The following is a 20082-nucleotide window of genomic DNA, read 5'->3' on the forward strand; positions in this document are numbered from 1 at the left end:
TCACAAAGCAGCGGCAAGCCTTTTTTGTTCAGCCTGCTGGCACAAGCGCCTACCGCCTTTTCTCTTTTTTTCTCATCGTGCGAAACGGCAGACCTCTTTCTTTTCATCGCCCAGTCGTGTTCGATCCCCACCCGCGCGCTCGGCTTTATTTCACAATAACAGCCAGCAAGAACGCAGTTAATTCAGCGGAACTCCTAGCTGCGCCTGCCCTCTTGCTAGCTAACTGTGCTTATCTAGTCAGTTCGTGGTTAGAAGGATTTGAAGCAGTCTGAAGTTCTCTTTGACAGATCGGTGATTTTAAGACTGTTGAGAACCAGCCATATAGTTCTCGCTGATTAAAAAATACATGTCAGAATTGTGGCACAAACGTACGTTTTTCTCTGGCGAGCCGTGGAATCGTATTGAAAATAGGTTGCGAATGACTGTAAGAGGTCTAAGTAGGTTAACTTGGTGAAATGGCAATATTAACTGTTCAACGTACAGCGTTTTTAGATTTCAAATATTTTGTGTGTGGTGCGAAAATACGTAATTTGTTGTTTGTTGCTTAGAAAAAACTTTGATATTGTTAGCAGGCAATTTTTTCATACTTCCACAGATATATTATTTATTGTTTTCTATACAACTTAACTTGTATATCTGAAGGTTAATAACCAATTCAAATTGAATCCAACATCAATCATAAATTCTGACTCTATCTTTGGATTAGTTTGGCAACTAGCCTTATTGGACTCAAACTATTAAATCCAATAAAATGGCGGACGTAAAGGAAGAACCAGCTTTGTCAGATGCAACTAGCACATCCTCTGAAAACCAGATTAAAGTTGTTGTCTGTCCAGCTACTGGTGGACAATTTGAAATAGACATTGGTCAAGGTGATAGTGTTGATGATCTTTTAAAGAAAATCTCGCGTCACTTACAAACTCCGCGGGAAAGGCTTAAAGTTTTGTTCAAAGAAAAGTAAGTACACATTTTTTTAAGTAAATTAAGAACTTCATTATGATTTTGTTATTTTATTTTAAGGGTTCTTACATCTGGTACTTTGGTAGAACATAACCTACAGAGTGGAAACAAAGTAACACTTCTGCCTGCCATTGAGAGTGGATTTTCTGTAAGTCCTATATACTGCATCAGATAGCCTACTCGGCTGTCGGTATTAAGATCTCTCTATATAGCTGTTATATCGTGACACATCTGCGAAATTGTTCTGCGTGTTATTGGTGTGGCTTGTTTGTCAGGAAATCCGACGTATTGAAAGGTACAAACCGCATCATCGCGAAAGCCTATGGCGTAACGAGCGACAACCATTCACCAAGAGCATATGGGACGTGACGTCATAATGTCGTGTTCGTTTGGGGTCAGTCTCGCAAATGGGACTGACTCTACTTCGTGACTAAGTCGCGCTGCGCACAAAAGTCGCTTTGTGAATGGTCAGCATATGGTATTTCCACGGCACACACAACCCCAGGGCCCATCACGTCACAGGCATGATATTATGACGCACACAAAAGGGTGCCTCGAGCTCATCCGCCGCGAAAAGGACCACCGACTGTTCGGCGTGCAATTGTTAATTGAAAACCGCTGTTTACGTTTCAGCGGAACAATGGCGTCCACTTCGCACCCCTATCGTAATGGTCGGTCCTGCGATTCGGCGGGCCATCCGACTTGCAGTACTAACCGGCCATTTCGAAACAGTCCGCCCGTTAATTACGTAAACACCGGTTTCTAATGGTTCAGTCCACATCTATGTGGTCCTTTGTAGGACTACAAGGGGCGGTTTCCCGTTGAAACGTGTTCGACACAACACACAGTCGGTGCAGCGTTTTAGGAAGCCGTAATTAGTGACGCGCCCATCGTGTTTCTGCCCAGTTACCCGTATTTGATTCTAGGTTACTGCCAGTACGAAACTTAAATTAGTAGTGTAATGGCCACAGATGGTACACGTCCCTAAGGCACCAGCCGTTAGATGTCCGTCTAGTTTATTCGCCAAACGCCTAGAACCAATCTATTTGGCGCCCTGTTGAAGAGTCATTTAAAGATTAGTTGCCTCAACATTCAAATTAATTGCGGTAGCTGTACGCCGCCATATATGTCAACATATTTTTATATGGGTGTTTTTTTGCTATCTTGATTGTATTGGACTATGTTGCGAGGACTGTTCCCTTTTTTCCCACTTGACATATATTGTATAAATATATTTTATTTTATTTTACAGTCCACTGTCCAGGGAACGCAACAATCCATTATTCAAGCCATAGAAAGTTTATCCGATGTCCAGGTAAGATTGCTCTTTGTTTTACAGTTTTTTGCATCCTGGTTTTCCAGATGGCGTGCTGCTTTAATTCCTGTGTACTGCCGCAACACGATTGAAACGCGTTTCCCCAACGCAGAGTGGATTAGAAGCGCCTTTCTGGAGCGTGAATTAGGGTTACTAGGTGTCAGATTAGCTTTGGATTCTCAGTCACGTCCTGGGTCGAACGCACATATTTGTTTCCCTTGTAAGAGAGTTGCTGCTATCGCTGGCTTGCCCATTTCACTAAAAGTGCCACTACAAGTGACTTTTTAGAGCGCGAGAACTAATGCTAAGGCTTCCTGTTGTTTTAGTGATGTACTAAATAACATTCCACAGGCCATGGTAAAATTGTATTTAACTGTTTCTTTATAGCATAAAATCAACTTAAAATGCGGGTTACGTGGTGAAATAGGAAAACGTTTACCAAATATCCGGTCTTGTGATTTCCTCTGGGCTATTGTCGTGCTACCCGCTTGATTGCGACTGATAACTGGACAATAATGGTGAACTTATGCATAGGCCGACCTCGAACGTTAACGTAGGTGCGGGTTCGTTGGTAATACATTTAAACAGGCAACTGTCGTTGGTAGGCCGCGTTGTTCACGGAAAAAGAGAATGATTTGCCTATTACGTGGTCAGCGTGTGGTCGCTATTGCTAATAGTCGTTTGTGTGCCGAGCCCGACCGGTCGAACCACTGCCATATATTCGTCCATAATGCGTATTGTGTGCCACATACGCAGATGATGCCCCCACTGCACAAATATAGAAGAATGACTACGCCCTCACAATGCGGATTCATTCTTCGATTGTGAGCATTTGCGTACATCGACCCAATCGGGTCATTCATTCAGCATGGAAATTGTTTTAAAGTCTGATCACAATGTATCAAGATTGAGCACAGTACCGTTTAATACCGTACCAGTCGTAGATGTGGCATGCATGTCTTACCTTCCCGACACTTTTGTCGGTGTCACGAAGCATTACGAACATTTTTGATTTGAATGGTAGTAACATTATTTCGTGGTATCCATGCGATTTTACCAAATTGAAACCATACCTTGAGCAGGTATTGAAAACACATTGGCTCGATTTGGTAGCCCCAGGCGTAGGTAGCCATTTCACTTGCCTTTTCCTCTGGCGTGATTTGCCTTTAACATCTTGGTGATCATTAGCTCTTGGCGATACATTGGTACTATGACGCCAAAGGTGCGTCAACGAAGCATGACTTGTACTAGATCGTAATAAAATAGTCTTCTAGTCATTATGTTGCCTCCCCATTCGTAGCAGCTTGTGGCCTTTCGCGCTGTCCAATAATTCCATTGTGCAGAAAAATTCGATTTGTGGCGTGTCAGGAAAATAAAAGGTTGGAAACCGGCTTGTGCATTATTAATTGGCTGGACACACAGGCGTTCGATTCCTCTCTGGTGCGTTGTGTTTCCAGGCGGGAAATATACTTATTTTTGTTATTTCAATCACTTCAATATAAAGAAAATTCTACTAGGGTGGAAGGTCAATTTATTTAAAAGCTTGGCATAGTTTACCTTTAACGTTGGGTAGGTTTACGTTTAGAATAGTCTGAATCGAGTGTACTCTCGTTTTAGTATTCTGCATTTACTGTCATTTGCCATTCTTCCGTTAGCAAGTCGGCAGCGTGCGACGGCGCCCGTCAAACACACCAACAGCGCCTGTTGCGCGAGCCACAGTGAGAGGGCCCAGCAAGTCCGGAAACCGTGGTCTGTCTCCGATTGTGCCGTGCTTAACCATCGCCCTTGCGCTTATCTTCGGCTGCGTTCCGCGCTTTCGACTTCGTCCCGTTTGACTCAGTCGCGTTGGTGCCAGGCTGTGTGGCCGAAATTGCTTTCCACTCAGTGGGCTCGCAGAGAAAGCAGAAGGTCCTCTCGTCTATATTCTAAAAGCGACCGTCTGCTTTACAGCGCGGTCCATTGTTTATTGACTTGCTGGACGAAAATCAATCAGGCGTTAGCGCGGGGGTCGCGCACCACTCGGACCACTTGGCGTATTCATGCTTCGTCGCTCGCTAGACCCCTCCACATCTCACATGAATGGAAAAGCGTCGCGCAGCGGATCTGACACAAGGGAGTAAGGGTTTTTGCGGTTTCCCGCACGGCATCCGTTGGTGAAGCGCCCGTCAGCGACCAGCGGGCCTGTCAGGTCTGCGAGGAAAAGCGAAACATCCTGAAAAGTGCTTTCTGCGCAGTTTTGCTTTGCCCTCGGGCGTTTTAAGTGTTATCAACTACTAGCAACTCGCTCGTCGTATGCCTGGCGTTCTGAAACACCGCGAATGAGTCTCTGTATCGGGTTCCCAAGGTGAGAAAGGCGCTTCTGTTCACGCTGTTGATCCTATTTCTTTCAAGCGTATTATTTAGGACGCGGAGCGTTCCCGTGAAGTTAGTCACCGTAGCCAGTGCGGTCTACCACAGTTTGAGACCCGCTTTTGTCGTCAACGCTGTGGAAGAACCTCTAGCGAACAAAGACAGTCACAAGGAGGCTTTCTATTTTGTTTTTGACCTTGCTAAGGCACTCAAAGCGCGTGGCAGTAAAACTGCTACTTCGTTCGGTGCTGTTTATTTCTTACGCGAAATATATGAGAATTCGCGCTCAGTCGAGCGTTGGTTAGCCGTTCTTAATCCACTCGACCTTTGTGCGTGGCGGCCGCTGGTTATATTGCGCTTTCTCACGACCGAGTAGCACAATGCAGCTATGTTTGCCTGCGCCGAGGATCGATAAGCGGCGCTCCATCGTCTGTTGGCGTCTCCAAGCAAGATTTACAGCTTCACTCCGCTCCGCGCTTTCGTATTTGCAAACCTCAACGCACGCCGAACGTTGAAACATTACATGGGAGCCATTTACACGAGGGCTTTCAAGAATTTATCGTTGCAACGAACCCCTTTATGCGCATTCAATTTGAAATTTTTCATTCATTGCTCTTGCTGACTGGCGCTCGGGCTTACAGCTGTTATATGATTCATATCGACGGCATAAATGATAGGAAGGCGGTCTGCCAATTTCCGTTCAGTATCAATTCGCTTCTGTGTACTTGTGTTTCCAATGGTTGGCATCGAATGGCCGGCAGGCGCTCCGGCAACCATTTTTTGAGCTTACACAGCACCGCCGAGGTGACGCGGCTATCATCGGCAACCCTGTGTGGATACTGAATGTTGACTCTTCCAGTCGGCAAAGAGGTCGTTACACCCGTGTGATGCACGCTTTTTCGATCGACTGCTGCTTGCGCTATGAGTCATTGAGCGAATTTCTTAACTAAGTGGTTTTCGACGACCTAATAACCTAACGAACTTGTCGCACTCTTCGCAGATATACCCTTCTTTTAAACGGCATTGTTTATTTTTCCTGGAAGAAGCAGATCGACGGCGACTCAGCTAGCTTTTTATGAGATTTCGCCGATCTAACGATCGTACTGTAAGAATGTCAAGTGCCACTTTAGGCAAACAGCTTCGATGTGTTTATACGTTGAATTTGCCCGTAAGCCGGCTCACAAGCGACGCTACTTGCCGCTTGTTTCTCATCGCGCTGCGTGCTTTCGCCGCGTCCACAGCCACCGGGTCGTCCCCAGAAACGCTTGTTCCTTGTGTGCAGTGCAATCTCGTTCGGTCGCGGGCCCAAGCGCCTTTCGCCTGATTCAGTTCGAGGTCATCGCCTGAGATCGGCTTGGCGTGGGCAAGCCACGCTATGTTGGTACTCGGCAGCGAGGCGTGGCCTCTGACGTCACGCGCCGCTCCGCAAACGCGCCCGCTTTTCGTAGTTCTTCCGCGCTTTCTCTCTCTTTATCTCTTTGACCTAGTCGAGCGTTGGTTCGCGTGTGTTTGCGAACGCGCACTTAGTGACTAGCTGCTGAAACGGCGGCGGGCCCGGCGATGGCGATTGGTCCAGAGTGATCGCAAGTGTGCTTTAGGCACCGCTGCTGCTTTGCACCGAAGAGACTGCGCCACTCAACCTACTTTTCGGACTGTTCAAGCTTATCCAACATACAGATGTTTGGTGTGCTTCTTGTCGGCAACCTTTGTTTTTCAGTTACTGTGTTTTACCGAGTCCCTTGAATCGGTTCACGTGGAAACAGCACGGTCGGTTAAGGACCGGAAGCCATTGGTGTCAAAAAGCGAATTCGTGCCTTCCTATTGTTGCTATTGGTGTTTCCCGAAGCTCCATTTATTTGTTGCCTGACACACGCGCACGGTAGGGGAGGCCCTTGTGTGTCACAAAAGCAAGGCACACTGGGACAAAAAAGTCAATCTCGCGATTCGCGGCCGGCTGGAACGCAGACGGAATGCCCTGTGAGAATTTTTTTCCCACCAAATTCGATCTGTTCACACGCTGGCCGAGAGCGGCCGCCGCGCTTTGTTTCTTTTGGACGCGCGCTAGGTTTCTTTGTTGACGAGGGTTCTCACTCGATCCCACCGCTACGGAATTTGCAGTCGCCCACCAGAATCGCCAGGCACAAAATACACATATTAAAGTGCGGTATTAAAATTGCTGCATACCAGTTACAGCAAGTGATGTTGTGTGGGCATTGTTACTCTCCCGTGCCCAGCTTGCTGACGCCGCACCCTGATTGTTTAATGAAACACTTCTGCACTTTGAAGTGATTGACCGTTATCAAACAAAAAACAACCTTTGAAGTGGACCGCGCCGTAATTTCATCAAATCCGAGACCACCGCCTACGTGGCGATATGCTCTCCGATCGAAAACCGGCGATGGTTCTCTAGTGCTCTGCTCAAATTCGCCGCAACTATTTGAACGTGGGCGACGTTTGCTCGCCTGCGCAGAGCGCTCTCCGACAGTTGACCTTACCGGGTCTATTTAAATGTAATTGGGTTATAAATATATACCCTGCCGTTGATGCCACCAGCGTGGGTGTTTCGGGGTTCGAGTGCTGTTTGTGTGTATATATATCACCCTGTGTTTAATTGGGCTCGATGCGTCCTACGTACTTGTTTCAGATTTTCCAAACAGTCGCGGACTCTGCTGTTCTGTGAACATCGTATTTTACTAAACCAGTCAAGGGTAGAGGCCGACAATACTTCTACCACATATACACAAGGACCAGGGTCCCTGTCATATTGTACACCCACGTCCCACGCTCACTGGGCTGTGGATAATAGGTTACCACTGCCGGCTATTGGTCTCTACGGCACATTAAAAGGGTCGCCCAGCGTCGCGACTGGGAAAGTAGAAGCGAAGGGAGAAAGAGAGAAATAAAGCCCGGATAATATGCCAAGAGGCGGCCAGCGATCTGGAATCGATCGCCGCACAATTATGGGTTGGCCAGCGGCAGCGGCATCAGCCCATGGGAAAAAGGAAGCGCCTCCATTCGAGATGGAAAAAAACGACCGACAAAGAAACAAGGCCCACCTAACCCCCTCCTTTTGTCGCCTTCTTCTCATTCAGTCAAGCGTCGAGCTACGTTGGCAACTCGGATTGTTGGTCGCGCCGTTTTTATCCACATATATATCAGGAAGAGATCGAATACATTTAAAAAGATTGTTAATATTATTATCTTTAAAAAAGGATGTAAAACTTACATCGTGCTTATGACCAAGAACGGAAAAAAACTTGTGAGCATTTTCGCATCTTACTGTATGTAAGTTTTTTTATATATATTTTTTTAACCTTACCTATGTACAGGTCTAGTTACATCTCTTTCTTGTGATTGGAGTTCGGTATACGCCAAGCCGCGAATTTAGATTTAAATAAAAAAAAAGAACCCCTCGGTGCCACGCTCCCGTGCGAATTACCCGCCGCTGAGTTATTGATCGTTTGTTAATTGCAATCAATGTAAGCCTGTTGGGCCATGCATAGTCATGTTTCGAATCCGCTGCTGTGCAATCGACCAGCCAAATCGCAGGCCAGAATGCACAAGCAGCAGCCGGTGCTGTAACGGGCGCGGTTTTGTTCACTGTTCGATCGCTCGTCTGTTTGCGGACAGAGAACACGCATTGGACCTTGGCGATTGCAGTTACGGCTGCTGCTACTTCGGGCTCACGCAGACAGTATTTATCATGTGTGGTCAGCGCAAGCGGACGTCTTAGGTTCGTTGTTTGACGAGTTCTTCTAATGAGTTTGTTGCACGTTTTCTTTTAAGCCAGGACGCTGGCTTACGCCGCATTATTGTTCTGTAACGCCTTTTGTTTCGCGTAGATCGACGATTTCCTCTCCGGCCGGTCGCCACTCACCCTGGCGCTGCGCGTCGGCGATCACATGATGTTCGTTCAGCTGCAACTCGAGCAATCGGCCCAGAATAACTCGACAGGCACCCTGCCTGTGCCGAATACCGTGCCAGGTACCTACTTGCTTACGACCTGTATACTTTGCACTACATTTATTATTTACGCATACGTAGGCTACATCAATCCCGTGTTATATCAGCATTATCAGATGCAATGTAAAATGGACAGTGGCCTACCAATTTTTAACATATGAATGTTTAAAGGCCACAAAATAATCGTATTGAATTTACACGATTATTTTTCAAGTGTCGGTGTACGCTGGTCACAGGTTAAGCAGGAAGGGTAAAATATTATATTTTTCGACTTCAGTGTCATCGAGTGCTCACCGATCTTCACGTGCTTCTGGGGGTCATCGCCACCGTCAGCCCTGCGCCAGCCAATTACCCGGATTTCCACCACACTGCACTCCCACCTCTGCTGGAATCGACTTCATCCCACCAAGGTATACTTTAAGTAATGTGCCTGCATATTTGTGTATAATACTTGTGGCTGTTGCGGTTGTCCAATGTTTGTCACATTTGCACGTCAAGGTGGCCGCAGTTAACGAGCTGTCGTTGCTGTAAACAACAGAGGTTTAACTTGCCACCCGGTCGATGCTTAAGAAAGGTTTGCACCTGTTATTTGCAAATTGCTAGGGTGGGCCATCGATTATACTTCGTATTAGGTCGGCCGACCTCAACCGTAATTATTGCACAGCGCTGGTCTGTTGTTGCTAACAATCGAATTGTCCGGAATTATTGTTTTTTCATGCAACTATCTGCGATCTTTGAAAGTTGATGGGCTATGAAGCCACTTCTAAAACCCCCCGGTGGCTGACAAGAAACGTGGTCACCAATCGCGGACAGGTCATGTCGCCAAAGCATACGCTTACGTTTCGTTTTGGCCAAACGCACACTCGCATGTCATTTATCTGCCATGGCAGCTGTATCAACGTCTAACGTCGCCTTTGTTTTCTCTCGCAGCGCTTTTCTGCCACAACCGTCGACCGCTTCCCCCTCCTCTGTACTCCCGGCCGCCCTCTCGCAACCTCAATCCGTCTCCGAGTTCTTGACTCCCACATCGTCCGACATCGGCGCTCAGCAGCCCGTCGGTGCACTGGGAGGCCCCACCGCCGGTCTGCTGTACAAGTCGGCCACTGCCAGTACCCCGACGCTGTCATCGCCCGTAGCGCCACTGCCACGCAACATCGCCTTAGACAAAGCAACAAGCGACTTGGACAAGTTGTTTGGCGCCGTCGCCTCGTCGTCTCCCCTCGCCAACAACAGCAGTAGCAGCAGTCGTAGCAGTGGCGCCACACAAAAGCTCGTGAAACCAGGATCTGCCCCAGGCGCTCCTGCAATTAAGACGTCGAGCGCTGGTGGCAGCGGCAGTGGCAGCCCGCAACCAATTTCTGCTGCCAGCAGTTCGACTTGCACGCAGGGTGTGCCAGCAGCCCAACGCCGTATCTCTACTACAAGTGGTAAAATTACATCGGGCGTCGGATCGCTATCTCATCACGGATCACCACTCTCAGGTACTATCTATTGCCACGGCCAATTTTAATTTTCGTTTCCAGGTGGCAAATATGAACCGAATCGGTAAATTACAACAGTCCAAACTTCACCACTTAAAATTCATTTTTTTAAACGGAAAACTCACTCCACCACAAAATAAAATATTTAAGACCTCTCACGCACTGTACTGCTTTCCGAAAGGGCGTTCACCCGTCGCAGCGCGTTTGGATCTGGTCTCTTTATTTATTTATGCACTAGCTTATTTTACCCCGGCGCGCCGTCGCCTCTTATTAATATCCTCGCGCGCTGTTGTTGTCACCGAATCGATAGCACCCAGCGCCGCGACCCAAACGCCACTCACACGCGAATCCTCCTTCTGCAGGAACGAGGGTCGTGCGCCAGATGCAGCGTCTGCGGCGCCTTTGTGGCTCACACCAGCAGTGCGTGGCCTACAGCAGCCCGGAGCTCGCGTCGGAAATTTCGTCGATCGTCCACGCAGCCAAGCACCATTCCGGTTCCGAGTCAGGCGGCAGCGGCTCGTCTCACCACCGACGAAGCACAAAGGTAGGTCACAATGTAGAACCAGACTGTATTTTATCCTAGATAACGGCTCTATGTCGCGTTTAAAGCCGATGAACAATTTGGCTTCGATACTGCAAGTATATCTAGTTTCATTTAAACCGTTACAACGTGTGACACAATCATGTTTCTTATGGGAACAAAATGCCACTACTACATTTTTTAACTAATCATCTTCTTTCACGTTTTGTCGCCTCAACGGTCCCTTAGTCCCCATTGCCTATTTAAAACTGTCGATGCTCTTATTGATGCAAATTTGTTGCCAGCACTTCAGCCAAAATAATTTAAAGTTAAAGTGGAAAACGGGGAAATGTACACATGTAGTTGGAAAGAAGTGTGAAAGTGAATCGAGCTATTAGAGAGTAAAAAGGGCCTGTGACTTTTTATATCACGCCTGTCGGATGCGCTCGCCCCCTTTTCCAACTTGCAGAAGGCCATTTTCCACTTTACAGAAAGCGTGTCGAGTGACACTGTCCGTGCATGCCGTATGTACGCACCGACAAAACCTTAAAATTTTCTTCCAATGGTCGGATGGAACTAACCCGACCCTGCTTTACGGAAACGTTGCGCTTGTTGTTTCACGGTTTTAATTCTAAATCCAGCTAGTGTTTTTGAATGAATGCTCTTAAAATAATAGTTTATCATCCCGTGAATGCTCCGTGTAGTTTTCGGCTCTCGTAGTGAAGACAACTTTTTACAAATTGTGGTCATTTCGTACAAGAGATATACTCCGCAGTCACACCCTCGTTTCGTCGTATTTCAACTTTTCTTGGAAATTTTAGAGTTCTCAGCGTGATCGAGCTCGTCCTTCGGCGTCGTCTTCATCATCTTCTTCCTCCTCGGCTTCCTCTTCCGCTCGAGCTAACGCCGCAACTCCACCGGCGTCAGGAGCCTGCATTGACAGTTTTACAACGCACGGGCCCGGCATTTTCTCCGGAACATTTTCAGGTGCGTTAAGTGTTTCCGCTGCACCTGTTGGAATTATTGTGTTTGCTATATTGTCGCATTGTTTTCTTGTCCGCTTCACTGAGATTTTTGCTAAGCACATTCACGATTTACGCTCACTGAAGTTTTCATAAACGTAGCCCTACCAATATCCAGAAAAGTGCGTTGTTTTTGTGTAATGTTGGTTAACCGAGTGTCGTATACAGGGCCCGAATGAAAGCTCCACTGGCAAATTATCTAGGCTTGCGCTCGATCTAATGCTCCTTTTGGCGGTTGTTCGTGTTCGCGTGTTATTGTTTCACCTCCTCTTGGTGTGTATAAATAAACCGACCACCTTCCGCGCGCGCCGCTCGCCGAAATAACAAACTTTCCAGACTGCTACTGCTCTGTAGTCACGGCGTTGTTGTGTGGTGTGACGTGCCCCGTATGTTGATAAATGGTGCTGTTTACGTTGGTGTCATTTTCTGCTTATATCGTCGGAAAGCGCTGGCGAGGCGTCCGTCCGTCCGCCAGCCTGTTCGTCCCAGTGACGACTCCCACGGGCGCCACGAAGTGATTCCTTTCAAAGCGGCTAAAATTATCGTACTTAAATATAAACTCGCTTCCTTGATCCGAGTCCTATCGTTTGTTGCAACAGCTACTGTTGCACCAACGCGCAGTCCACTCGAACGACCACATGTGACCTAGAAAAAAGCAGACCCGCGCTCCTTTTTGCCGAACGCGGCCTAAAGTGTGGAAGTCGTTCGCTGTTGACCGAACAAACGAGTCGCTGTGCTTTAAAAGAACAACTTCCTTGAGTGGCTGTGCGGTCGGGAAACCGATTTTTGTTGCCGCAGGTTAGCGGGGTCGAAGCCGAATGGTCACGTAAGAAAACGGGACGGCCGCTAGGCAGTGCGAAAAAGTAAGCAAGGCGGGTTCCGCTCTCTTAATGCATTATTATCGCGCCGTGTTCGAGCTTGCGAGCACAAGCGCTCTCGGCAAATAGTTGGCATACTTGGCTCGGCGCGGGAGTCTCCTCTCTTGATTTCGCCCAAGCGCGCACGAAAGTCAACGGAGCCTAACCCGCTGAGTGGCGGTTTCTCCTTCAGGCGCTAACAAAACAAGTTCCGTACCGTGCTGTGCCATCGTTCGCGAATTACGATTGGCCGCACACACAGCCCCGAACGCGTAAAAAGTTTACATTTGCAACGTAAGAGTTTGGTGTCCTGTCATTATTTTAGCATATAGGGTCGCGGTGAACAGAACGACACTGCTGTACAGCCGCAAAACAGCAGTCGGCTGTGCGTGCCGCTGGTAGTCGCCAGTTCCGTGCGAGTTCGTGCTTTGCGCGATCACCCGGGCAATTTCCACTCTTTGTTCGTCGCGCGTTCGTCCGGATCAAATTGTGACGCCGCTGCGCCGCCTGACGTCACACAGTGCATTGAGGCTCGACTCCCGTCAGGCCGTCCTCGTAAATCAGCGCCTTGATGTAAGACGAACGATGACTAGTGAACTGTACTTTTAGAGCCCTCTCGAGTGCATAATTCCATCGGCGCTTTTCTTATTCTCAGCGCGAAATATGATTACGGTAGCGAAACGAGAAGACTGCCATTACTCATAGGCCAGGCGTGCCTTTGGTGCCACGAACGTGCTTTGGCATGGATGGTAGAAGCGTCTTCAGTCGGCGCACGCTAAACGACTAAACCGGGTACCGACCCAGACACCGAAATAGAATCCCGATCAATATTTATAAATGGCAACGCACGATGCGTACGTCCCACTGTCGCCTTGCGCTGGCTACTCTGCAATATGAAGGCCGTTCTGTTGTGTTAACCTCCGCAATAGGTCCCTCGCCGACCCAACGCGTTATGAAGGAAAACAATGTTAACTGCCTACCCGGTCGCGACGTCGTCCAATACCATACACGCTTGTCGTTGATCTGCCCTGTTATGTAACCTTTATCTAAATAGCATTGCACCCCAGGTCTATAGATCACATCATTCACATTCGACCTGCTTCGCGCGCTTCAAATATATAATACTTTTTTATTGCTTGTACAGTTTTTGCTTCGTAATTAACATCTGACTTCATTAGCTCATGTGAAGTTAAAGTAAAAATAATCAAACGACTATGAAATGTAGATGCTTTGTACAATCTCCTGTTGTTATTCCTGTTCAATATCAAATGCTTATTCGATATTATCGACCAGGCTTCATTGTAGTTTATTGTTTTCTTAGGGTCGCTGCACCCAAACATCCAAGACAAGGAAGGACGACCAAAACGTGATCCGCAAACTATTCTACAGATTCTCACTGACTTACTGAGCGCCACCAACCAGTACCAGGTAAGCCCACTTATAGTAAAATTGAGTTTTATGGTTCATGACCCTTAACCGCCTTAATTGCGGTAACATTGCATATCTATCCCGTTATTGTGTTTATACGTTTCTGGCGTATAATAAAAAAGTATTGCCACCCAAAATATGTGTGGAAGCAATTACGCACCTTCGGTCAAACACCCACCCACACACACACTTCATTCGTTCCAAATATAAAAACAAACCTCCCTTCAGTCTGAATTAAGGTCGCCAACTTCATCCGAGTTTAAACGTTGGCGCCATCAATTGTGGCGCTAAATCTCGTCCTCCTACAGTGAAACTGTCACACTAAAATATAGGCCTTAAATTGTGAACCAATCTGGTGGGCTACGAGAGCATTAAGTTTCGACTCGAAAGCAGCGATTTAAACGCGGAAAAGGCTCTATGCTGTTGCTACGAAATTCCCCTTCGCTTTAACCGTGATTCAGAATCACTCCGGTAAACAAGCTGAACTGTTGGCAATTCGCGCCGCGCTACGCTGGCATCGACCATCGCACCGCGCCAGGCCATTATTAGTCATCGCCCAAATTGCGCCATAGTGCGCACCCGCTCGCCCGGGCTCAGGGCCGCTTCCAAGTAAAGGCAACCATTTAGAGTCGGCTTCTCCGTTTGCACCGCACGCCGCTCGTTAACATTCGGGCCGACGCCGACCGTTGCCGGGGGTCGTTCCTCGAACTGAGCAATGTGCACTCAGTAGCGACAGTGGACGGTTCAAACGTGTTTATTATACCAACGCCCGGGTGGCCTTTGACCAATTGACTTGACGACCCTTGCATACCTGGCGTGGCTTAACCGAGTTTTATTGACACCCTTTGGTTGTTTTATTTTATTGTGCTCTGCAATTATTAATAAGAAAAGAATAACCGATGTGAGTCATTCACCTGTTGCTGGAAATATTCTTGCCCGAGGCCATATTTGTCGTCGAAATTTAATTTTCCAATAACTTACGACGGTTTACTTGACGTGTTGCGTATTATTGGCTGCTGGAATAGTTGCATATAGACATTTTAGGGTTTCTAAGCGACTATTTAATAACCAAGAGGTTGTCTAAGCTTAAACTGTTAAGCCAAAATCAATAACAACATACGTCGCGTGCTTGATCTTCACCTTGAACGTCGCGTTGATAACTGAAGTTTTCTACCGATCGGAAAAAAATAATGAGTTGTGCTTAAAGCCTTAACCTAACTATTTGCATTTCTTAAGGGCCAGACGGGAAACATCGGCATGCTCCCTCAGTTACTTCGTGATCACTTCGCCAAGCAACAAGGCGTTGCTACGTCGTCTTCGACATCCCCTCCACCCACTGTTTTAACGACCGAGAAAGTAAGTCGATTTTGTCACCTTTCGTTAAGTTTTGATGGATGTTCGTTTTTTTTTTGCGCTTCACCCTTCTAAGGTTATTGTCGAACCCTTATCTTATTCTGCTGAAACAACGATGTCCCGTAAAACGATTTTAACGGCGTTTCAGTATTAATTTGACCCTGGCCGTAAAATATCTTTATTTGGCTTAACAAATTCACACCTATCAACCCACCTTTGTTTTTCATAGCAGGAACCCCGACCCAGTCGTTCACAAACATCGCGCACCAGGCACCAGCCTTACCATTACCACCACCATCACCACCACAACCACCCACACCATCACCATCACGCGTATCAGCAACCCCAGCATCCCAGGATGACCAACTTCCCACCATTCAACCCGTACTTATTGGGTGCAGCACCGGGTCTTCCGCCCACCTACCCCACTTACCCCATGGGTTCCGTTGACCCTGCTGCCCTTTACAAGCACTACACTCGTTCCGGGGAGGGCGCCGATCTCATTCCCGGGGCCGCCCCTTCGCATCACCCCTACCGCTTATCTACTCGCAAATCGCAATATCGCCGCGACGAGATGAAACAGGCCAAAACCAGTTCTAGCCGGTCACCATACTGCTGCAATCCTGCCGGTTCCAGTCGGAGCCGCAAGCAAGCCCCCAGTATCAACAGTAAGTTGATCGTTTTGGGTTATTCAATGAACGACATGTCGTGTTCTCGACTTACAATATAGTATTCATTCGAATTAAGGAACTGATGATGCCACTTGGCGAAATATATTTTCCTTTTGAACAAAACGTCTGATCCTGTTTTTACTCATGTTTTTAACTGTGACTTGACAGTATAGTATAATTCGTTTGGCGAAGTGATATCGAGTCTTATCGCTGTTCTGTCTCTTTTCAGTGACTCGCCTGATGCAGCTGCAGCAGGAGAATCACAACACCAGGGAAAAGATGCGTCAGCTCACCGAGCGAATGCAACAGCGCCGTCTCCGACGCCAAATGCGCCGCGACGCATGTGGCCCCTACAAGCGCGGATCAGGCGCCGTCGACGCCGCAAGCGGTTCGGTTGGCGAGCATCAAGTCAAAGAAAGAAAGATGAGCACCGGGGGCGTGGTCTCCACTGGCGGGCGTGGCGAGGACAAAGCCGCAAACAGCCTAGAGGTGCGGTTCTATTGATTTTTTTCCCTCGACCGCTCGATTTTCGTTTTCAATGCTGCACCCACGACAGACAAAGACTGCGGTAATCGATGGTGCCGCTCGGTAATTTTCACGCCCCGGCACCAACGAAGGCGCGGCCCCGTGTATTATTTGGCCACGCGATGTGCTATCCGATAAGCACTCACGCCGCTGATACGATACGCGACCTGCCTTCCCGTTCGTGACGGCGTAGTTTATATCCCCCTTAACAGCAAACCATCAAACTTCAAAAAACAAGGTTTACGATAGGGTTGAAGTTTAATTTGGCCACAGACGATAGGTATCGTGCTACAGGGCTGTTTTCGCAAAGTCACATTCACTTGCTAAAAATACCCTGTCGCAGATGAATTTGCACTCCGCGATAACAGTCGACCCCATGTTCCAATGCCATACCATACCATACCGACTGCGTCATCAGATGTTGACGCACACACAGTGACGGTTTAATTTGCTGGTCGACCCGTTTCGTCTGCCAGCGCTATATTTAGCGGAGAAGGCGAGAACCGGCCTGTTGCCCGACTGCATGGATGGGCGATCCTTTAACGCGCGTTTTACCTTTCTCAGGTACAAATCGACGATCTGAGCGATTACGCCGAAGAGCGGAAAGCCGAGGTGACGCACGAAACCCCAGAGACCGTCACTGTGTGAAGGAACTACAGCACGACGAGCGAATGACACTTTTATGCGGTGTTTTTGGATGACCAAACGATGACTGCTACAACAGCTACGTCGAATCCGACAACCGCTGTCCACAACCCGCCACGACATACGTAAATACGAGGCGCCAGTTGCTCGCTCGCCACAGGACGGCGGGCATCGAGCCGGAAGCGGTGTCACGCTTTAGTGGCTTCTCTTTCTCTCTCACTCTCTTTGTTGATATGTGTTACAGCAGCAACATCAGCCTCTATCGTCCCATCATGCGAGCGGCGACGACAAGCTTTTTACTCTTTTTTTGCTTCTACCGCTACTTATACGATCGTAGTGTTTTGTTGCTTACACTTTTGCGTTTATTTTCTACGTACTGGTGACTCGCCCTGGCACTAAACCAGGCCGAAAACCAAACGCTTCTTGTTTAAATGTTTTGCGGTCGTCTGGCTACTTTGCCTGCAGTGGTCAACCCGCACGTTTATCGTGTGGCGTGATGTGCCGCCGTTAATCGTAACCCGGAGTCTTTGTGTGTATGGCGCGGAGTGCTAATTATGAATCTTGTTACGTAGTTTTCCGTTTTGCTTCTTTCCTCGGCCATAAACCTCCATCACTACCTCCCGCTGTGTTCACGAGCACGCACCGGTCTGCAATTGTGTGTATCCCCTGTCGTAAGCGCGCAACACCGATCTCTTTACCCCCCCCCCCATTTCTTTTGAGGACCTCTTTCACACAACCTCGTGTCCGTGAGCGATTAATCTGTATCTTTCGTAGTGTGGTGTTTTTTCGCAAGTCTACCGATTTCCGGACTACAACTGATAGGTAAATTAAATCCGTGTGGACATTGTGGGAATAAGCAATTATATTATGCTTTTGTTTTTGTGAAGCAAAAAACTCTCGCTTGTTGTAAGCGTCTCCGCTCTTCACTTTGAATTGGTTTTGTCTTGCTTTCTCAAATTTCCCTAATAAACGAAAGCGTATACATATATTTGCATATCTCTATCTATTATTTTTTGCCATTGCTTTCTCTTGTTTTTGTATACACCCGAAGAATGTGCGCCACTGTGGCTGCACATGAGCTGCAGTTCGATTAGTGTTTTCGCCCCACTTTGGTTATCAGTTTTGTTATTTAGCGAATACCCTTTCGACCAATCCTTGTCCGATTTTGTTTCGCGGGCTTTTGTGTGTGACATCACAGCGCTATCTTGGGTGCTTTTTCTCATCTCATTTGCCATCGCAGGCAAACGACTCTAGTCCATGTTTTTCTTCTCCCACTTACTTGCGTTCGCACCCTTATCCCTCCTTTAGCCCCATTACGCACCCACATTCTGTTGTATGTTTATTCTCTTTTTTTTCACTCGGCGTCGCCCCCTCGCGACGTCTTGTCTCTGTACGATAACATGTCCATGTACTGGGTTGTGAATACAAGCAACTTGTCGAAAACGTGTTTAATGAGATGTATCCTTTATTCCTTTAAATGGTTTGATAAGAAACGACTGTATAAAATGTTATTTGAGTTTTTTAAATCGTGCATTTGCCAGGAGTTTAAAATTACAAGGTTTGCGAAAGAAAACGAAACATAATTGCCAGAAAAATAAGAATGAATAAGTTACGACAATTCTTCAGTCTTGCTTTGCCCCAGACACTTACGACAGAAATCGAGACAGTACTTCATCATAATTATCACGGCTGTGAGTGGCGCACGATTCTCGCTGTTCATCGTCGTTTTGGAAGTCCAGCTCGAACTGCATCCGGTCGCCGTACGCAGAAACACTCTACCTTACTGTATCATCGAACTGTGTTACTCTTTAACCGCAATTAAGCGCTCATTTGTCGGATCAGGATCTTCATCTGCCTTATTTCGGGCGCGCCTTAAAGAAAAGCGTACCATCGGTCGTGTTTGTCGGCCGCTATTAGAGGAATACTAATTATGAGCAGCAACATCATTATGTAGCAGACTGACGTGACACTGCCAGGCTTACTGGAACGTGACTAGTTCAAGCGTCACGATTGGCGAAATACGTCGAAATCGGTGACCCAGGCATCGCCTAAAACGCCAACTGGTAGCCTAAGGACGAGCGTCATACGCGGAAAATGTTACTAATCGCCGCCTGTAACTGTACCTACGCAAAAACGTCGATTCCCCTTTACTTGTGATTGTTGAACTGTAACATAGTTTGATCGCTTAAACCAGTGTTTGTCAACCTTTTTTGCTTTGGGGCGCACCTTGCGAGCTAAGCTAGCGCGAAATTTTTGAGGTGTACCTTCGGCTTTATATTTGCATATCTTTAAAGAGACTCCAGCCTTGTGACCAGAATAAGAACAAATCCAACTTCGGAATAAAAGATAGTCAGGAATAGGAGTAACACCTAATAGTCGTAATAATGATGAAATAGGAATCAGACCTAAATAAGGCCTATACAACCTTTTATCTAACCCAAAACACCATCCATAACTATCAATAACTGCCAGAATATTTTCAACCCTAACCCAATTGCTAACACCACCAACTACCGCCCATAATCCCAAACAGAGGCAGAAAATCCGGGGCCAAAACAGCGGCGACCAAATGTCGATAGCAAACTGCCAATACCAAACAGGTGTCCGCCAATCATCCCTTTTCGCTACACTTCTGGGCGTAATTTTGTCCAGTTAAATCCAATTACGTTTAATTTTGGGCTTAATTCGACGTTTTTAGGTCTTATCTAGTCCATTTTAGATTATACTCTGCCGTGGTCATTAGCCTACTGCGAATTTGGCGTTATTATGTCGGTAGTCTTAGTAGTACTATGATTTTATAGATTGTCTGACTTAGATGCTGTTGCTTTGTAGGTCTTATTGTGTTTTCTACTTAAAAGTACTGTGGAATCAATGAGCTAAGCCTAACAGAAGCGTATAAATACATGTTTTATATGTTAAATTATTTTTTCCTTTTGCTCGCGACGCACCTAGCAGCCTTCCATGGCGCACCAGTGCGCCGGGGGAGAAGCGCT

At 47.3% G+C, this 20082-nt stretch overlaps 1 protein-coding gene across 2 annotated transcripts; it reads left to right on the top strand.

Moving 5' to 3' along the window:
• Window positions 1-613: 613 nt before the first annotated feature.
• LOC146164105 (uncharacterized) lies at window positions 614-18532 on the top strand. 2 transcript variants are annotated; one of them, XM_083381396.1, is made up of 13 exons: window positions 614-957; window positions 1021-1108; window positions 2213-2275; window positions 8467-8608; window positions 8865-8997; window positions 9518-10068; window positions 10431-10612; window positions 11410-11575; window positions 13789-13895; window positions 15132-15251; window positions 15478-15916; window positions 16149-16408; window positions 17009-18532. In XM_083381396.1, the coding sequence occupies exons 1-13, from the start codon at window positions 752-754 to the stop codon at window positions 17090-17092; spliced, it is 2541 nt and encodes an 846-aa protein (XP_083237522.1). In that variant the 5' UTR covers window positions 614-751; the 3' UTR covers window positions 17093-18532. The 2 variants fall into 2 exon arrangements, with proteins under 2 accessions (XP_083237522.1, XP_083237523.1); XM_083381397.1 differs by having other exon boundaries at window positions 15481-15916.
• The last annotated feature ends 1550 nt before the right edge of the window (window positions 18533-20082 follow it).

Source organism: Ascidiella aspersa, chromosome 2 (assembly GCF_963924565.1).
Source record: "Ascidiella aspersa chromosome 2, kaAscAspe10.2, whole genome shotgun sequence".
NCBI lineage: Eukaryota > Metazoa > Chordata > Ascidiacea > Phlebobranchia > Ascidiidae > Ascidiella > Ascidiella aspersa.